Raw genomic sequence first — 18,183 nt, 5'->3', positions numbered from 1 at the left:
AATGTTTTTATATTTTAGTCAAAATAGAAACTATCTTTAGTTTTGTAAAAAATTAAGCCTACCTTAATTCTGACTTGCGTGCGGAGTCACCTGGACTTGCTGCAGTGGCTATTTGGTAAGCTCAGAAACGCCACATGGAATTCTGCGTGCATCGGTTTGTGTTTTCGGTTTAAAACTTTTACAAGCATTGATTGGGATACTATAGATTTTTTCCGGGATTATCAATAAAGTAATGCACTGACTAATAAAGTATTAAGTATTAATTGTTAAAACTCAAACTTTTGAAATGTTTCTAGATTTTACTGGGACACAGCAGATTTATACCTGGGCACGTGCCCCAGTAAAAAGGGTCTAATGACGCCCATGGACATGGCCTACAAACCTATCTGTCTCCCTGTCTGTCTAAATGCTTTTCTGCTTTCGTTGAACTTTTTACCCTTTGTGTGAAACTATAAATGGGTTGGGAGAACCTTTTAAAAGGTTTTATGGCTGTATTGTTGAAAGCCCCCATTAATATTGGGGTTTCCTTGCAACATTGGGTGTGTAACAAAACACATGAACACAACACAAAAGTTATATTCAAGGGATGGCTTGACATATAGTTTATATATTTTGGCCATGGCCAAAAGTAGGGCTATTGATATAGATAAAAATTCACCCAAGCTGCATTCATTACAATATCATTAACGGAAGCTTCCAGGCTTAGATTAAACATTAAAGACTTTGCCTTCAATAAATATTCACCAAATTAACTGTATTTCTGTTTTCTTAATTAATCGGATGAGATACATCACATAGTAGCCTAGTGATGCAATCTCTGAAGGATTGGCTCTGTGCCTGGCCCCTATGAAGATAGGCCCTCTTGGGGTTTGGTGTTGCCAACGTCAACCTTTTCTACAGGTGCACTGCACGGCTTTGTCTCCTGCCTCTGCTGACATTGGGTCCAGTGAGAAGCTTGGGCAGTGGGGTGGTTGGAACCGTTACATTCTCCCTTGGGTCCTCCATGAGGCAACGGGGTGCCACTGTCCAGCATGTGGTGGAGGAAGGAGGGCAAGTTGAGCCACTTGGGTGGGGTCACATTCTTGCTCTTGCCTTCACTCATGCCAGTCGCCACCCTGGGCCTCTGCCCGGGCTGTGGGTGGGGGTGTTGGTGGCTGTGGTGATGCCCGGAGGGCATGTGACCACAGTGGCTAGGAGCCACGTTTGGTGCCATGTATCCAGTGAAGCTGTTGTGAGGGCTGAGGTGTGGTGGGTAACCATAATGATGACCCAGTGTTGGAGGAGCCTGACACCATTGAGGCTGGTGTGCTGGGAGGAAAGGCTGACCGGCAGGAAAAAAACCTGGTGATACAGCCTGGCCGGGTGTGGGTGGAGGGTGGGGAGGGTGAGCAAAGTAGTAGTGATGATGATGTTGTGCAGGCTGGTGAGAGGGTGGAGGAATGTCCCTGCGGCTGCTACCTGGTATCTTTCTACTTTCAGAGGGGGAATCTAGCAGAAACACGGGGAGACACAGTGATCAGATGACCAGTTTTTGTTAACGTTCTATCTGGGCAACATTGACTTGACAAATAACTCTTTACAGCAAGTCATATATCAACATTCATCTTTGGTGCTTTGCTCACCTGGGTGTGTTGCTCCAGAGATTGAGGTGGTCATCTCTGGTTTAGGCTGCTGCTGGGAAGCAAGTCCCTGGGTGTGGTTCTCTCCCTGTGCCAGAGCCAAGGAGGCTGGAGCTGCTGGGAGAACTGGGGCTTCTGAGGCACCAGAATAGGTTATGACAGCACGGAGTGATGGGCAGGTTGAAGCAGCTAGGGAAGCTGGTTCGGTTGTAGCAATGGGGGGAGTTGGGCTTTTTGAGGCGGCTTGAGCAGCAAGGTCTGTAACAGCTGGTTGGTTGGTGGTTGAGGTTGATGGACGAGCTGTCACTGTGGCACTGAGTCCAGTTGCTCCCCAGTCTCCGGTAGTGTGGGTAGTAATGTTTTTAACATCACTCCACATCTTACTCTCCTTAGCTGAGATCTGTAGTGCTTCAAAATCCACATTCTCATTGGAGGAGGCTTGGTATCCAAACTTCAGCATTTCCTGCTCATAAGCAGCACCACAGAGCCTGTGTGCTATGGAGAACAGAGATATTTGCATTTTTATAATCAGAAATCTGGTCCTTTTGTCCAGAGGGCCAATAACAAATAGGATTTAATATGAGAAAATTACCTACCTCTGTGTTTATGGAATTCTTTGATTAGCCGGTCAACTGAATAGGTTGGGTTTTCTATAGGAGAGACAGATCCAAATGTATGATTGTAGGTCATTGCCTACAATAGTAGCCAATCAGAAGTAAATATTTTGTTTTCGTTGTAACTGAGCTTAAGCTGCAGACTATTTAATAGAATAGTAGCCTACCATGTTTGTATTTCTGAAGTTCCAAGCAGTAGTACATGGCAAAAAGCGCCATGTCATCAGGCTTTTTTCTTAGATATCCTCGGATGAAACCCGCAAGAAAGCTCAATAGGCCGCTTGGAAGCACGGGGGCCAAACATTTCATCATGTTGGTGCCTGTACTGTAGTGTAAAAAGTTGCCATAGTAAAGCACTTCATCACACTACCAACTATAACCAATTTAAAACAGAAGGTTTGCTTAATTTAAAAAGTTGTTTTAACTTGCTTGCTTTGCTTACTTGCTTTATAGCTAGTAATGATGAGTTTCAAAACGTACCCAGGTGAAGAGGGATATTTACATGTCAAATGTTTATATTCCGCACAATGTTTATAATAATTAATATTCAAATGACGCACATTCAAATATTCTCAGCCTTGTGCTTCGATTTGCGTCATTGTGCCGTTCCGACAGATTTGAGGTTCTAAACTTCAGTACGGGAAATTAATGATTAGATGAACGAGAATACCATACAAGGATGTTGTAGCCTACTTTTGCAATTTAATTCCGCCCTACCGCCTACACGTCGCGTCTTTGGTATAACCGAATTTATCTAAATGCGCTCTGTAACCTATGCGAAAACCTTTGGTGTTATTTTTGACAGTTAGATCGGCAAATTAATGCTGTTATTAAATAGCTTTTTCCATCTTAGATCTTTACAGCGACGGACTTGGGGGAAAAAAAGTGGCCCCGGAGTTACTGTCAGACCGGCCCACTCAATCCATAACACGTGTTGTATCACCCGATGCATGACTCTCTGGACTGGCACCCCCTCGCGGGAGCGCGCGCAATTCAAAGAGTGAAGGATGTCGTCTTGACATCGCATCCAAAAGAAGGGGAGACAGAAGTCTCACATTATACCGTCTATGTTGTTGAATTCAAAAGAAGGATGTCTGTTATCTGTGTAAATATCGTATGCTATTTTCAACACAAAATCCTTAAAATTCGTCATTCAAACGCTATAGTAACGAACGCGAACCAACATTCTTGCTCCACGACATCGCATTCTGAGGAAATATACCGCAGTAGGCCTATGATCATGATTATTGACCTATTAGCAGGTTCAAAGTATTTCACATGGCATGGCTCTTCATAAAAATGTATAGGTTCAAAGGCATGCGATTTTAATGCAGTTAGCCTGTGCGTAGGGTGGGTTACTCAGACTGGTCGAAAACAACAGCCTTCTGATCCAGAATAGGCTATGAGCTGTCCTGAAAAGGGACCAAAGGTTCACATGCCTAGTTAACATCAAAAGAACCATCCAATCCTTTTTTAAGATCGGAAATATTATTCTTATTGTTTAAGTCAACGAAATAAATGAACAAATAAAACATAATAATCCCTCACCTACCATGGACTAATCTGTTTTCAGACCTGTCCACCCTATACACATGTATTGGTATTCAATGTATGCTATTAAATGTAGATAATGCTGGCGTAGAAGGATAGAAACGTATGCGGGGGGAGAGCATTTCATGGCAGGTTTTCCATTAGATGTAGGCTAAGTGCAATGCACCCCCTGCTAACACTGACTAGGGAAGTGTGACATGCCTGAAATTTACTGTGGTTACTCATACTAGTGCCCTCAGTGTAGGCTACAGTAAGAATTATTTGATGCTGAGATATACAGAACAGACAATAGAAGGGGGGTGCATCTCACGACAGGCTTGTTGTATTCCTTCTTGTCACGAAATGCACCCCCCCGCTAACCCTGACTAGGAAAGTGTCACATGCCTAAAACTTACTGTGCTTACTCATACTAGTGCCCTCAGTGTACAGTAAGAATTATTTGACGCTCCCGCGAGGGGGTGCCAATATCCAGAGAGTCATGTATCGGGTGATACAACACCGGCGATGTCAGAGGGAGGGCCGGTTAGTGATGGAAGTGACATCCTGTGTATTGAGTTTAACAAAAAATACTGGATTAAAATGAAGGTGACGGAAATACATGTGAAGTGGAAATGGAGGCAAAGAAAATGGATGTGAATTGAAAATTGTCATAAATTATGGAAGGCTGATTAACCATTTACAAATCACATTTTCCCACCATGTATATGTAACCCTTGTTACTTTCACTTGCTAGAAGTGGAGAAACCCTAACTCAAGTCACATTAGTATTAGTACTGTGTATTGTGAGACACTCCCTAAGCCCTCCCCTTTTGCGTTCCCGCTCTCGCACCATTAACGGAGAGACTAAAACAGAGTTAAGGTCAAGATGTTGATTTGATTGATGCCAAATAAGTCGCTTAGATGAAACACAGAACTTTTTACCACAGACTACAATTATAGACTGACTACAGGAAGATTTTGTAGAAGAACTGTTGGTTATTTTGAACTTATCCTGGTGAGTTGATGTTGTCTAGCTATGATGTTAAAACGTTGTTCACACTTAGCTAGGTTAGAGTTAAATGTTTACGGCAGATTACGTGATGAATGAAATTAATAGTCATTTAAACCAGTCAGGATAGGTGACAACTATTGCAAGTGTGATGTTCCCTGTCATGAAATTTGTCATAAACTTATGTATACTTATGTATTGTGTAATTACCGTGTTTTACGTGCATGTAAACTAGCTGTGTCAGCCACATGGCTATGGTGCTAAACGTGAATGAGCTAGGACAGTGGTTCTCAAACTGTGGTACGCGGGGCCCCTTCTAGTGGTACGCGGAGGAATATCAGAAATATTTAAATACCTTAACTATGATATAATTGAAATGTGATTTTAAAAAGTTCTGCCTTTCCTATAATATTTTAGTTTCGAAACGAAAATAAATGTGGCACTGGCTAGGACCTGACTGTTCCTGGGTAGTGGCGCATGCAAACATACCCGATAGTTACTGCGTGAACTTTGTGTAGCTCAATAGGGCAGGGCTTCAGACTGCGATCAAATGCAGTGCAAGCATTGTTTAAAAGGACTCACGCATGTGTGACCTACAAATTTGGAATTTATTGGGTGTGCGCCCCCCATAGTGTTTGCGCTGTTGCGCAGTTATTCTCAGAAAGTATTGTGTCGTGGTGTAGGAGGACTGTTCGAAAAGCGCTGCATCATACATTTTAGTCATTTAGCTGAGACTTGCATGTACAGTATGTAATGTCACATTAAATAATGTATTTAAACTAAAGTTTGTGTGGTGCGTTGCTGTATATCAGTTGTAAAAATGTCAGTAAAAAAACGGACCCATATGCAACCGACGCAAGCACACACCCTCTCTACATTAATAATTGCATTGCAGATCGATGGGTGTACCCTTAAATTTTCTGCTTGCGCTCCAAAAAAATTCAGTCAGGAGCTACTGTAATCCTAGACGTTGGTCATAATGGTGGTACTTGGAGAGTCAAATAATTTCTGAGGTGGTACGGGGTCTAAAAAGTTTGAGAACCGAGCTAGGAGACATGTAAAGGATGGAGAGAAGTAGCCTACCTGTGTCTTTTGACATAAATACACACTGTATGTTCAAATTACAAAGTACAGGGAATGAACTATTTAGCTCTTGTGTTGACGATGAAGTTCTAAATGTAATTTTGCTTATCGCCACAAACGTGTGTGCAGGCGTTTTTCCCCCACCCCTGAATGCCGTGCATCGACAGCTAATAGGGAAGGATCGAGGTGTGCCATTTTGCTGCGCTAGCCTGCGTTCCATGGACTGACTGATTCCTGTTAAACAGTAGAACGTTCTCCTCTGGACCATCTCACACAGGAGCGTGGTAGGACGGGACTTTGCGATCAGACAGATTTTTCCCCTCTCCTTTTTGATATTGACCAGATATTTGATATATCAGCCCGAGCTTTATTTTTTTAATTAGATCTCAGGTTTAAAGACATTATATTTGTTTTGGTGTTGGATCCAACATAGGGTGATTGTTTGTATATTTCATGTGAATTGTATGGAAAAGTTGTTATTGATTATCTTTATTGAACAGCATATGCCACCTGTTTTATTAGTGGTAGTTAAGGTCTTAATTGATATTTCATATTACAAGCCATAAATTCAATTGATGATGATTTAAGATTCCTATTGCCATTTCACTCACTGACACTACAGCACTACATTATATATTTTAAACCATTACTATACCACACTGAATGTTCTAGATAATTGAACTTAACCATTAAACTTGACACAAAATATCCTTATCAGCGTCCCCCCAGACTACTCAATACATTTAAAATTTGAACCTATAGTTAAATATAACATACACTTGCATATTACACACTTTTATTATTTTCTTTACATTTATCCTGAAATGATATATGATGTATTGATACTTTTATAAATATAACTTCATACTTTTTTAAACATTGTCTGATTGGTTTGCTGTCGATATTGTAGGGTTTGGTGGATATTTTGATATAATTAAGCACTACTGCAGTCCTCCTATACTAGCCTAGAGATAACATACCCCTGAGTGAATCTAGTGACAGATATTTTAGAATTCCTTAATAATAGTGTTACATATACCTTTCCTGTCAAAGTCAAAGGCAGATTAACCTCCCTGATGCTTAGTCAGTTTTCATGTCAAACTGTTCAGCAGGCTGACTTGCTATTCATAGCTGTGAAACCAACACCGTCTTTCTATCTTCTATACTTTTCATGCTATAAAGTGAATGTAAGTCAGTGGAAGACATCCCCCATTCTCAGTCTTCCCCTATTACATGTTCAATGTGGTCTCAGACTTTTGGACCCTATTGTATACTCCATAACTGTATAGCTAATGCACTTTACTAGTTTATTCAGATACTTTTTTGAAATGGTTAAACTAAAGTGAATTTTGTGTTGTGAGGTGTTCACTGTGGTTTTCTGTGTTCTCTGTTATAATGTAGTTGTGTTGAAAGTATGGGAAGTTATTAGACACATGCTATATTTCATTTTATTTGAAAATATAGTACATGTTTGTTGATTTTATCTTACCAATGTACCAAAATACGTTTTAATGAATCAATTTCTAAACTTCACATATACATTATCTGCTTTAATCAGGCTTGTGTGCATGTTGCGATGACAGTTCATCTATGCTGACGTGCAACGTCTTGATTCACAGGATTTTTCCAGATCTGTTCAGTAGAGGAGAACAAAGCATAGTTTCATTAAGGATGTCTGTGAATGTGAGTTTCTGTCAGCTGTCATGTATGGGAGTCTACATACCTGAAGTATAGTCAGGGCACAATCTGAGAGACTTCATGGAAACCCCGTACTCCTTTCCAAGGAAATCTGTGTACGTTGTCCGAATAGGAAGAGCCTGAAGGCTTTGCGTTTTGTCCTTGAAGAGAAGGTTTTTTCCACCTTCTGACTCAAACATCCTGAAAATTGGATCAGTGCCCTTAGAGCCAAACTTGGCCTAAACACAGAAAGACAAATTACATGGAAATTAATGGTACAAAAAAGTGGAACATAAACATGCACTTATAAGATGTCCCATATTTATGTATAAACATTTTATCAAACGTGTGCGAGGAACTAGATATTCAACCTGTATGTTGAACCATTTCAACCACAAATTTAACCTATGGCACAACAGTGAAATAACAGATCTATCAAGGAGTGTTCTGAAGAATCTGCACCCACTTGTTGTTCCGTGAGTATGGCTACCACCTTTGAAGCAATCTCATCCCGTGTCACAACAGCATGTGTGGGCACCTTGGCAAGGTGGCAATCAATGAACTTGTTAACAGGGTGGCGCCCTTTACCCGGGCAGATTATTTCAAACTCTTCCGACTTCAGATCTTTCGCCCATGATGGACCTTTACCTAGACAAGGGGAATCATAGTGAAAGAATAATATGACTGACTATGGTAGAAGACAAAGAGACATTGGGAGGCAGATGAGAGAAAGATAAAATAACAGTAGGCAAATACCAGATTCTCTTACCATCAGTGTTCTCCTCCACGATGCTGTGTTTGATGAAGGCCACATCTCCAGCGTCCTCAGCTAGACATCTATAATAGAACCCCCCCCCCCAAAGGAATTCACTGTTATTATTCAATTCACATTTGTTTTTTGATTAAAACCCGTGGAAACTTGTTTGCGGCTTGAGCCGCAGGTTAGGTGAGTTGGATAAGCTTTCAAGAAAATATAATTTTTAATACGTTTTAATAACTCACAGAAACATTTTGTTTGCATTACCAGTCTACGCTCAACCTTTTCTTCCCCCTCCTGTCCCTCCCTCTCTCTCTCTCTCCTAAATACACACACATGCATTTGTTTTAAAGTGTTGAATTGACTTCTATCAGTTTTTCCCTAGTAAGTGGTATCCATAGCTTTTGTTTAAACACCACCAGCACCAAAACTCTTGGTCAGAAAGAACAGGCTACCACTTACTTGTTTAGCTGCTATTCAACAATAAAGAACACCATTCGGAATATTGAGTTAGTTTAAGTTGGTGGTTTTGGACCAGGTGGCTGATTAACACATATTTTTGTGAGTTGGTTTGGCTCTCATAATGGGTTGGATGGGTGCAGGTATAAAAAATCCTGCGTATCACTATTGTCTGGTGTCACCAACCTGAAGGCCCCATCATAGCCGAAGTACCTCTCCTCAGAACTAGGCTTACATTTGGAATCATCCCCCACAGCCTTTCCACTACCAGCACACTTTTTACAAAACGTTGAGTCTGTCTCAGCTCCAGGGGCACAACCCTCAGGGAAAAAATCACCTGTCAACATAAAAATGAACTTTCATGAAGTCGGGTAACATTCATGGCACAAGCACAGTCAGATTGTGCTCTGGTTTCTGTATGAGGAGAATGTATAGATACAGTATAATATAAAAACCTGCTTACTGAAGTTGCAGTTTCCTGTTTGTTTGTGGATCAAGCCCATAGGGATGTTCCAACCAGCCGTTCTGCCCATGGCTGTGTGGCAAGAACTCTTACCCTGCAGGGTTTCCCAGGTCAGCCCAGAACTCTTTTTTACCACTGCGACCGCATAGTAGGACAACAAAATATCTGAGAGGAAAGGTAAACAAATGAGTATTAAGATATACATCATCTGAAATTATGGCAAGATGGGACACAAACTCATGGGACCTCCTAATTCCAGAAGATGTGCAAAAAACTGTTGAGAAAAGAATTTTAGCATAACAACCATGTTAATTTGACATTTTAAGAGTAATAATAATAATTTGATTTGAATCATGTAAAACAAAAAAGACAATAGGACAATGCACAGTGTGCATGTTTTGGCTTCATACCTGAATCATACTGCTCTGCCATGACAGGGACCAGGCCACACACCCCAGCAGTGTAAACCGCTCCTCCATCTAACGACATGGCATCTGCCTCTTTGCGCTGTGGACAGAAAAAATGAGTTACAAAACAGAAAATATTTAAACTGACACCTTTATCAGAGCATTTTTATTTACCATAATCTTCTGTATGCAGTCCTCAGTCGTGATCCCAGTCTCACATTCGATTTTCACACCATTGTCATCCATGCTATTAACGTTCCATTTGTCACACTTGCTTTTCTCAGCATGGCCAACAGTGCACCATTTAATGCTGTCTGTAGATTCTTTGATCTGCTCTGTGGTGGAATCATGTGAGGGGACATCAATGTAACATCAAAAGTTATACATGTGTATTTATGTGTATGTGTAGACAAACCTTTTTTCAAAGAACGGATTGTGCTCAAGTAATCTGCTCCGAGGTACAGGAAGAAGTCCATGGTGGATGGCAGCTCAACCAAACTCTGAGTGGAGTCTTTGAACATCAGGTCTTTGGCACCATATCCTTCAGAGGAAAAGAGGTTGAAGGATTGTTCTTTCTGTTAGGGCAAAAAACATGATACATATTATTCACCAAACTATTTCTCATGAAAACGTATCATTTTGAAACCAGTCCTGAACCTGTCCTGTTTCTTGTGCATTCACACAGAGAACTCCTGCGGTATGTCAATCATCAAGTCTGATGACCCAGGTAATTAGACCCAGGTATTTAGATCCAGAGCCACATGTACCTGGACAATGGTCAGGCTTTTGAAGATATGTTTTGTTAGTTCGGGGTCCTTTCGTCCAACCACTGCATGGGAGGGCACTTTGGCCAAATTGCAGGTCTCTGCGCTGTCCATGGGGGCTCTGGTGCCATCACTGCACAGAAGCTCGTAATTGTCTCTCTCTGAGTCTGCAAGATAGAAGCCATAACACTAGTGAGGCTTATGACATCAAAAGCTTTAGATTCTTTCATTAAAAGCCATAATTTAGTTGCCTGTGTTAGATTAAATATTGTAAAAGATCTATTCTTATTTGATTTGACTCAAATACAGTGACTATTGACAGTGCAGTGACAAACATGTTGGCATGAAAATTGATTTGTGTTTAACCTTAAAGTTAGGGTTAGAAACAGCCTATGGGGTTTGAAATTCAATAGTGATGTAACAATTACAGTAGCCTTGGGACAATGGATGCATGCTATGGCAGTGCTTTAACTCTCACCAGGAACAGTCAGGTGATTGACAAAGGCCACATCTCCTTTCCCATCTTTTAGACATCTGGTGGCAGCAAAGAGACAATGGCATCGTAAAAAAAAAACAGGGGGCAGGGTTGGGAGCTGGATAGCTTTGTAGCATTGTTTAGACTAGAGGAAGAAAAATGGAAATTGTCTAGAGGCAGTACACTTACTGGAAGGCCCCAGCATAACCATAGTAGGGTTCACTGTGGGTCTTGGAGCAGTCTCCCTTACACAACTTGCACAGTGAAGGTTTGGTGGCTCCAGGGACACAGCTTTCCAGGAAGAACGTACTAACCACTGAAGATTAAAGTATTGTGTCAGTACACACACAAAAAAACGTTGAAGACACCCATTAACAGAAGCATTCCATGTGCAGGACATGCACAGTACAGTATGTTGGACCTACAAACACTCTGCTAACATGTGAAAGAGATAACAAAGGTAATAGAGACTACACATGGACAATTCCAACTGAAAGCTGGCTGGGAATTGAGGAAATGTTCACATTAAATATAATAAATAGGGTCAGTGTCATAGACGGGTAAAACATTTTTTCGAAGCACTCAGTACCCACTCACCATCCTCAACAGGTTTGACCTCAGGGCCTTCCCACTGCATTATTTCTTTGGATAGTAGCATTCCAATTGGAATGTTCCAGCCTGCTGATTTTCCAATACCAGTGTGGCATGACTTCTTTCCCCGGAGGTCTTTGAACCCAAATGTTGTGCCCTTCTTGGCTACAGCAACTGCATAGTAACAGTTCTCTGATGGTACAAGAAATCATGGGGAGATGGTACAGGAAAAATATGAAAATACCAAGAAATAAACAACACAAAACTACCATCCATTGTTATTCTGTTTATGTCCTCATCGTCATTACAAACCTACCTTTGCCAGCATACTCTGCAATGATAGGACGCAGTTCATAGGGTTTGAGGCCAGCTGTGTAGATATCTCCTGAATCCAGAGTGATAGCATCTGCCTCACCAGCCTACCAGGGGGCGTGTGGAGTATTAGAGAGAAAGAAAGAGAGACAATACGATACAGTAGGTCAGCTTTTAGCTTTAAAGCTATAGGGGAACATGCATAACCTTTGCAGGGACGTTCTAAAGTTTTGGACAATCTTTTTTTAAGGCAATAATTTCTCTCTCACGTGAATCGCTTTGATGCATTCAATCGACCCATCTCTTTTTACGCAGGAAAACGGTCCTTTGGTGGCGAGGTCTCTGCATTTCTTCTCTTCTTTGTCCGACTTGACGCACCATTTCACATCTGCCGGGGCTGCAACGGCAGTTGCTGTAAAATAACGTTTATTAGAATATAAATTGCCAACATAGTGCACAACCCATCAATTGACGTTAATATTCCAAATATTCAATGCGAACGAAATGTATAACTACCGATGCACCCAAGCAGAGCTGAGACAACAAATAGTTTCATGTTGGACGCAGGATCTCCAAGTCAATCAAGCAGACACTGTGGGAGACAACGGGGGCTTTTATAGAGAACCTTGCACATCTCACTGAGAGCTGATTTAGCGAATAGGGCATAGTTTGTTTGGTTTCCCAATACACGATCTGAGCCGTATACGTGTGTGTGCGCGCGCGCGCGTGAGAGAGAGTTGTAATCTGAAACTTTCACAATATTGGAAATTCACACATTAAGCAACACCACGAAAGGTTCACAAAGTCTGATCAAATGTGTAGGGTTTAAAATGTGCTGATTTTGTAGATTGACATTATATTGACAACTTCAATATATGTAACTATGTTTGTAGTTCAGTAAACTTCAAGTAGGCCTAGGCTATAATATTCTGTCGCTTGGATCAACGTATCTGATCATTATAATTACAAAATAGACCGGCAATGCTTGTAACACTTTTGGCTTCAGCACCTGTTGTTTACAGGATTTCTTAGCTATAGTTCTCAAACTTTTACACAAAGTACCCACATTTGATTTCTACAAATAACACCAATTAAAACATCTACAAGAAATTCACAGACCTCATGAGTTGATGTCAAAAAGGCCTACATGATGTTCCTTTGTTACATTCTACTCCACTACCAGTTCAAAAATACATAAACTCTTGAGGTCTGTGAATTTCTCTCTGGGTATTGAAGTAATGGAATAATCTCTTAAAGTAGTCTAATAGAAAAGCCTTGTTAATAGTAAGTATGCTTCATGAACACTGTACTGAAATAACATCTACGTATAAAAGATTAAAAGTCTACGTGTGTGTTTATGTGTAAAGATTAAGCACGTTGAGTTAAAGTCCTTTCCATTTAATCTCTACTAATGCACAGCCACAGTCTTTCTCCGTGCTTTCATTAGGCATTTCATTCATTTAGCATACACTCCTATCCCATCTCATCAGGGTATAATATCGTTTAGAGTTGGCCTAACACTCACAAAAAGCCAGGCCACAGACTCATAGAGCCTAACAGGTCTGTTGCGGATTGTTTTGGGCCCATCGCCTCAGTTTTCAGTGTAATCACTGGGTGTTTGTGCTTTTTCCCATTGAGACTGTTGGTTCCCCGCTACTATCCCAATTAATTAAAACATCAGTAAAAAATATAACAATCTTATAATTACAAAGCCTCTTTCCCTTGATGTCCATACTGCTAATTCAGCTCTTAACAGCGGTTTTGAATGTGAGGACACTCACATTGCCATTGAAGCTTCTACTATAAATAAGTCATACTGGAATATTGGACTCTGTCCAATTATGTCAGATCCTTATCCACAAAAGCCATTTTGATAAATGATTTGATAACTGAGAACAATTAACTGAGAACCATGTAGACCTGATAAGGCTTTGCAGAAAATCCTGTCAAATTTTGCCTCCAGATTTGGATAATTCACACTTTCCTCATGCCTGGTCAAGGTATTGCTAAGATCCTTTTTTTGCCGAATCAACCTCATCCTGAAATCTTTAAACAATTTTATTACATTAGAATAATATGTATGGCATCTCCAACTTCATTAAAGAGGATAAATTATCTGGTCCTGTAGCCCTTCCCACCTATCGAGAACTGGATTCCCAAGATCCCGACCATGTGAGAATTCAAGTTTCAAGTTATTAGTTTTTGCCAGAATAAAAGTGGTTTGGACCAATAAGTGTCCTATGATGAACTACTGCCAGCTACAGGCATGGTTGTAGGGGGTCAATAAGTCAACTTTTTGAAGACTTCATCCCTATTATTGGAACACCCATGCTAATATTATCAGTTAATATAGTACATCTGGCCAAGTCCCTACTGCTTTTAAACAAGCAGTCTTCAAGCCCCTGCTTAAAAAACAAAAATGGGATCCTGGATCTCTAACTATAGGCCAATCAAAAATGTAATCTCTTTTTCGAGAATACTTGAAAAGCTATGAACCACCAACTTACTGAACACCTCTCAAATAAATGGCATGAATCCCTCCATTCTGGATTTTGTAGTCAAAGACTTCCAGCTGGTCTCTGACACAGGCTCTGTGCCTGTGATGAATGTAGTTCAAGGAATCTATTTGTGTGTTTCATTGACATCTTAATCAACGATTGCATCATGGGAACTGTGCAGTAGTATAAATAAAGCAGATAGCCAGAGCCCACAATAGTATTCATTTCTGTTTATCTATACCACATTTAATCGGATCTGCCATTCTTAACAGTTCATTGTGTAGCATTATACAATACAGGCAGTGAGCACAAAATGTCAAATGGCCCCTTTTGAATTCTTATAAGATAAGATATACCTTTATTCGTCCCACAATGGGTACATTCGGGCATTTCACCGGCAAAGTGGACAGAAGTATACACACAATTTACAAAGCAAGTACGAGATCATTAAAAAAAGATATAAAAAAGATAACACCAGTTGCATATGGAGACCAAATATAAATAAACAAATATAAATATTGCACAGTAGTTTGCACTTTAGGTGTCCATGAGTTATTGAGTGGTTGAGTCCTATGTGTCTGTGTGTGTAGAGCAGTGCTGGTTGTATAGTCTGACAGCAGCAGGGAGGAAGGACCTGCGGCACTGCTCCTTTACGCTCTTAGGGTGAAGGAGCCGGCCACCGAAGGAACTACTCAGTGCAGAGACAGTGTCTGCAAATGGATGTCTGAATAGCAACACAGCACCACTTGCAAATGATAAAAGAATACAAATAAAATGACAAAATTGCAAGGAACATGACCTAAAACAGGAGATAAAGCAAAACTCATAATTATCGAGTATGTGATAATCAAATAATAATGGATTATTAAATAAATAAAACAGTCAGTGTACAATCTTTTGCAACATTGCATTGCATCTGATTGCAAACACACAGACCCTTACCATGTGATCACTGGGTAGGCCTACACATCAAAACCATCTGGGAAATAAACTAAGTTGGCATCATAAAGGCATCCATTATTGTGCTTTCATGTATCCTTGATTGTGAATTGATTGATTAATTATTTTCGTGAAATGCACAAAGGTGTCCAAACCTCATGGGTTTACAAGACACCCAAAAAGTACAGTTGCAGTGGTCAACCATGTTACTGTAATACATTTCATTATATTACAAGTTTATTTACTGCTTGGTCTTAAAACATTCTGCCTTTTCCTACAAGATACATTTAAATTAATTCTGAATTTATTGTGCAACAAAAATGTTTCCTGTCTAAAACATAAAAGTACATCCTTTGTGTCATTGACAAGACAGTAAAACAAAAAATGAACCTCATTCTCATTTTCTAACTTTGTAATTTCTCAAAACTCAGCCCACACAACAAACAAAGCCTGTCCTCTTATGGCATGGCATGAAACCTGCCGATCTCTAGGGCTACTGGTAATATTCCTCAACTTAACTGTGCATATAGGGATATTTTTCTTTTGTTTAAATTAAAGAGACAATATGCCTTAATTCTGGTTTATACCATATATCAGAAGACAATTTTAATAAATATCAAAAAGTGACAATGTATGACATCACTCAACTAAAATAAATCAAATGTTTTGCTTGATCTTAATTCAGATAAACACTGATGTTCCTCATGATCATTTAAAAAAAGCATGTAATAAAAAACTGTAGAAATGAGGCACACAAAATATGACTACAAAGAACAGGAGGTTTCCAACAGATACGTATGTATAGCACAAGGATGTTGGCTTGGACAACAACACTGATGACCCTGATGTCAGTCTCTCTCCATCTCTCTCATAAATACACACAGGTGCGTACTTTGACCTCTGACTCAGCGGTATTTGCACTTGCTGATACATGGCTAGCGATAAAGGCCATGGTGCTGTTGCACAATTGCTCATGATTCATCAGAGCTTTTTGGGATAGTTTAGCAAAAGCTGTGTGATAACATGTATTGACTGTTGGTTACAGGTCTAATCCTTCTCTGTGGACATTTGTATTATCCATTTGGGGTGCTAAGTAGTTGATTGAGAAGTAGAGGTCAAACACTAATCTAGTAGGCCACCCTGGTGGATAGTTATTCTCAATTATATTTCCACGGGTTTATCCAGAGTGCTCTCTCTGTGTCATGTTTTGGTCCTTGATTTACGTGTAAAGATGCTGATGTATTGTTTCTTAAATCATCAGTGCAAACCAAGGTACTTCAATGGCCTTTAAACAAAGCCTATTTTTTTTGCTCTCTGAGTTCTGGGGCATTTAAAGGGACAATAGGTATAATATTTTCAGTAAAAAGTGCTGTCCCTTATTAGCATCAAAAAAGGCCATCTGAGAGTTGTTTAGCAACACAAAGCTCCAATCCAGTAAATTAAACATTTTGGAGAGGCCCGCAGTTTTCCACCCAATTTGTGTTCCAACAATCCTGTTCCAGCCCTTCTTCTCTGGTGAGCCTTCCTCCTTGGTTTATATTGAGAAATCACTGTCATTCAAAAATTTGGAGGAAAGTACAGAAGTTCCGACAAGAGTTGGGAATGATACTTCTCATATTTAATTTTATAATTGTACCTATTGAAGCTTTACGACTTGCACTTTTTGGGGAATCTGGGCCATGATAAAGCACCTTCTCCATCTCTCCTTTGGAAGACCTGTTTCTTTCATTGTGAGATTTATGCTCCCTTTTCTGATCATTGCAAGAAATGAAAGACAAGGAAAGAGATCTGAGACGACTTTTTGCGTAAATATAGAAAACATGTTAACTTGCAACTGTGGTCAGACTCTACGATGGAGGGTATTTGGTCCAAAGTCTGCTTCTAAGCTGTTACTGCGGGGGCTGTTTGATATCTGGCCACCCTTGTCACACATTAACTTCCATTGACTGGCTTCTCAGAACTAGCCGGGAAGTGCAACGCAGGTGAATTGACAGGTACCACAATTATTCTTACACAAAGTAAGGACTTGAACCTCAACAGTCTACTTGTGGGTTATCAACCCACAAGTTCTCAAGTTCTCCATTCACCTTACTTCCCAGTGTTCAGGCTCATCTTACCTGGTTCTCTTTCATTTTAAGAAGAGAGGGATAAGGAACTGAGGTGAGGAAAACAAGGTTCGAGACAATCGGGGGGCAATGGCCTTCCTTGTTTGATCAGCTTTGTTAGATCCATCTTTTTATTTACTGTGACATCTGCCCAGAACAGGTGTTGTACAACAGGGGGGCAACACAGATTGAAGACCCTTCCTATTCCCTGTTAGGTTAGACATGGCACATCATAGCCTTACTATAATGAAGTAGGGCTGCAACAACGAATTAATTAAATCGATAAAAATCGGTTATTAAAAGCGTTGGCAACAGATTTTATTATTGATTTGTTGTGTCGCGCGACTATTACGACGCTCAATAAGTCGCAGAAATGTTTGAGTATTAAAAAAAAACAGTTTATTTGAGGCCGGAGCGGAGGTATAGGAAAAATAAATCTTAAATATACACCAGATTATTCCAATAAAGTCTGGCCTACATCCACAACCTTTCAATTATCAATAAAATTTAAACAAAACTCAAATAAATTGCTCATCTTGGAAAATAGCATTAAATCCACGCTGATATTAACAACTTTTTCAAAATTGTGTGTCTGTTTGTGCACATTCTGAAGATTTATTGCACTGTGAATTTGCACTGTCAGTTCTGTTTTTTCAATAAAGGGTTGGAAATTTATGCTTTTTTGTTTTTTCATCCGATTCATCGATTAATCGAAAAAAGAATCGACAGATGAATCGATTATTAAAATAATTGTTAGTTGCAGCCCTAGTCCATTCAGAAGCCTGATGGCCCTTGGACAGAAATTATTCTCCAGTCAACGTGTGCGAGACCGTATGCTTCGGTATTGCCAGCCAGAAGGCAACAGGGTAAAAAGACTGAAG

The 18,183-nt window shown here is 40.1% G+C and overlaps 2 protein-coding genes across 3 annotated transcripts; both read right to left on the bottom strand.

Moving 5' to 3' along the window:
* Window positions 1-587: 587 nt before the first annotated feature.
* On the bottom strand, window positions 588-2,843 carry LOC146270831 (uncharacterized). Of its 2 annotated transcripts, none has more exons than XM_084708037.1 (5): window positions 2,714-2,843; window positions 2,401-2,558; window positions 2,216-2,269; window positions 1,623-2,114; window positions 588-1,488 (listed from the first exon to the last, which is right to left on the bottom strand). In XM_084708037.1, exons 2-5 carry the CDS (start codon window positions 2,543-2,545, stop codon window positions 845-847), a joined length of 1,335 nt encoding a protein of 444 aa, XP_084564163.1. In that variant the 5' UTR covers window positions 2,546-2,558; window positions 2,714-2,843; the 3' UTR covers window positions 588-844. The 2 variants fall into 2 exon arrangements, with proteins under 2 accessions (XP_084564163.1, XP_084564166.1); XM_084708040.1 differs by having other exon boundaries at window positions 2,676-2,827.
* Window positions 2,844-7,277: 4,434 nt separating this feature from the next.
* LOC146270830 (serotransferrin-1-like) lies at window positions 7,278-12,414 on the bottom strand. The gene is made up of 16 exons (XM_084708244.1): window positions 12,277-12,414; window positions 12,030-12,172; window positions 11,765-11,867; window positions 11,455-11,640; window positions 11,047-11,173; window positions 10,861-10,916; window positions 10,386-10,549; window positions 10,034-10,193; window positions 9,793-9,953; window positions 9,622-9,718; window positions 9,212-9,376; window positions 8,935-9,085; window positions 8,302-8,369; window positions 7,999-8,180; window positions 7,579-7,771; window positions 7,278-7,487 (listed from the first exon to the last, which is right to left on the bottom strand). The coding sequence occupies exons 1-16, from the start codon at window positions 12,314-12,316 to the stop codon at window positions 7,444-7,446; spliced, it is 2,040 nt and encodes a 679-aa protein (XP_084564370.1). The 5' UTR covers window positions 12,317-12,414; the 3' UTR covers window positions 7,278-7,443.
* Between the last annotated feature and the right edge of the window lie 5,769 nt (window positions 12,415-18,183).

The sequence above is a fragment of the Hypomesus nipponensis genome, chromosome 10 (genome assembly GCF_054491055.1).
Source record: "Hypomesus nipponensis isolate SF chromosome 10, ASM5449105v1, whole genome shotgun sequence".
NCBI lineage: Eukaryota > Metazoa > Chordata > Actinopteri > Osmeriformes > Osmeridae > Hypomesus > Hypomesus nipponensis.
The sequence above is the reverse complement of the archived record's forward strand: the minus strand, read 5'-3'. Positions and strand labels throughout refer to the sequence as shown.

Excerpts from the sequence above, each read along its gene's own strand:
- LOC146270831 (XM_084708037.1), bottom strand. The coding sequence starts at position 2,545 with ATGATGAAATGTTTGGCCCCCGTGCTTCCAAGCGGCCTATTGAGCTTT. Across the intron at positions 2,115-2,215 it reads AGAATTCCATAAACACAGAG|CACACAGGCTCTGTGGTGCT; the intron begins GTAGGTAATTTT and ends TGTTCTCCATAG. Across the intron at positions 1,489-1,622 it reads CTCTGGAGCAACACACCCAG|ATTCCCCCTCTGAAAGTAGA; the intron begins GTGAGCAAAGCA and ends TGTTTCTGCTAG.
- LOC146270830 (XM_084708244.1), bottom strand. The coding sequence starts at position 12,316 with ATGAAACTATTTGTTGTCTCAGCTCTGCTTGGGTGCATCG. Across the intron at positions 11,868-12,029 it reads AATGCATCAAAGCGATTCAC|GCTGGTGAGGCAGATGCTAT; the intron begins GTGAGAGAGAAA and ends GCCCCCTGGTAG. Across the intron at positions 11,174-11,454 it reads GGTCAAACCTGTTGAGGATG|TGGTTAGTACGTTCTTCCTG; the intron begins GTGAGTGGGTAC and ends TTTAATCTTCAG.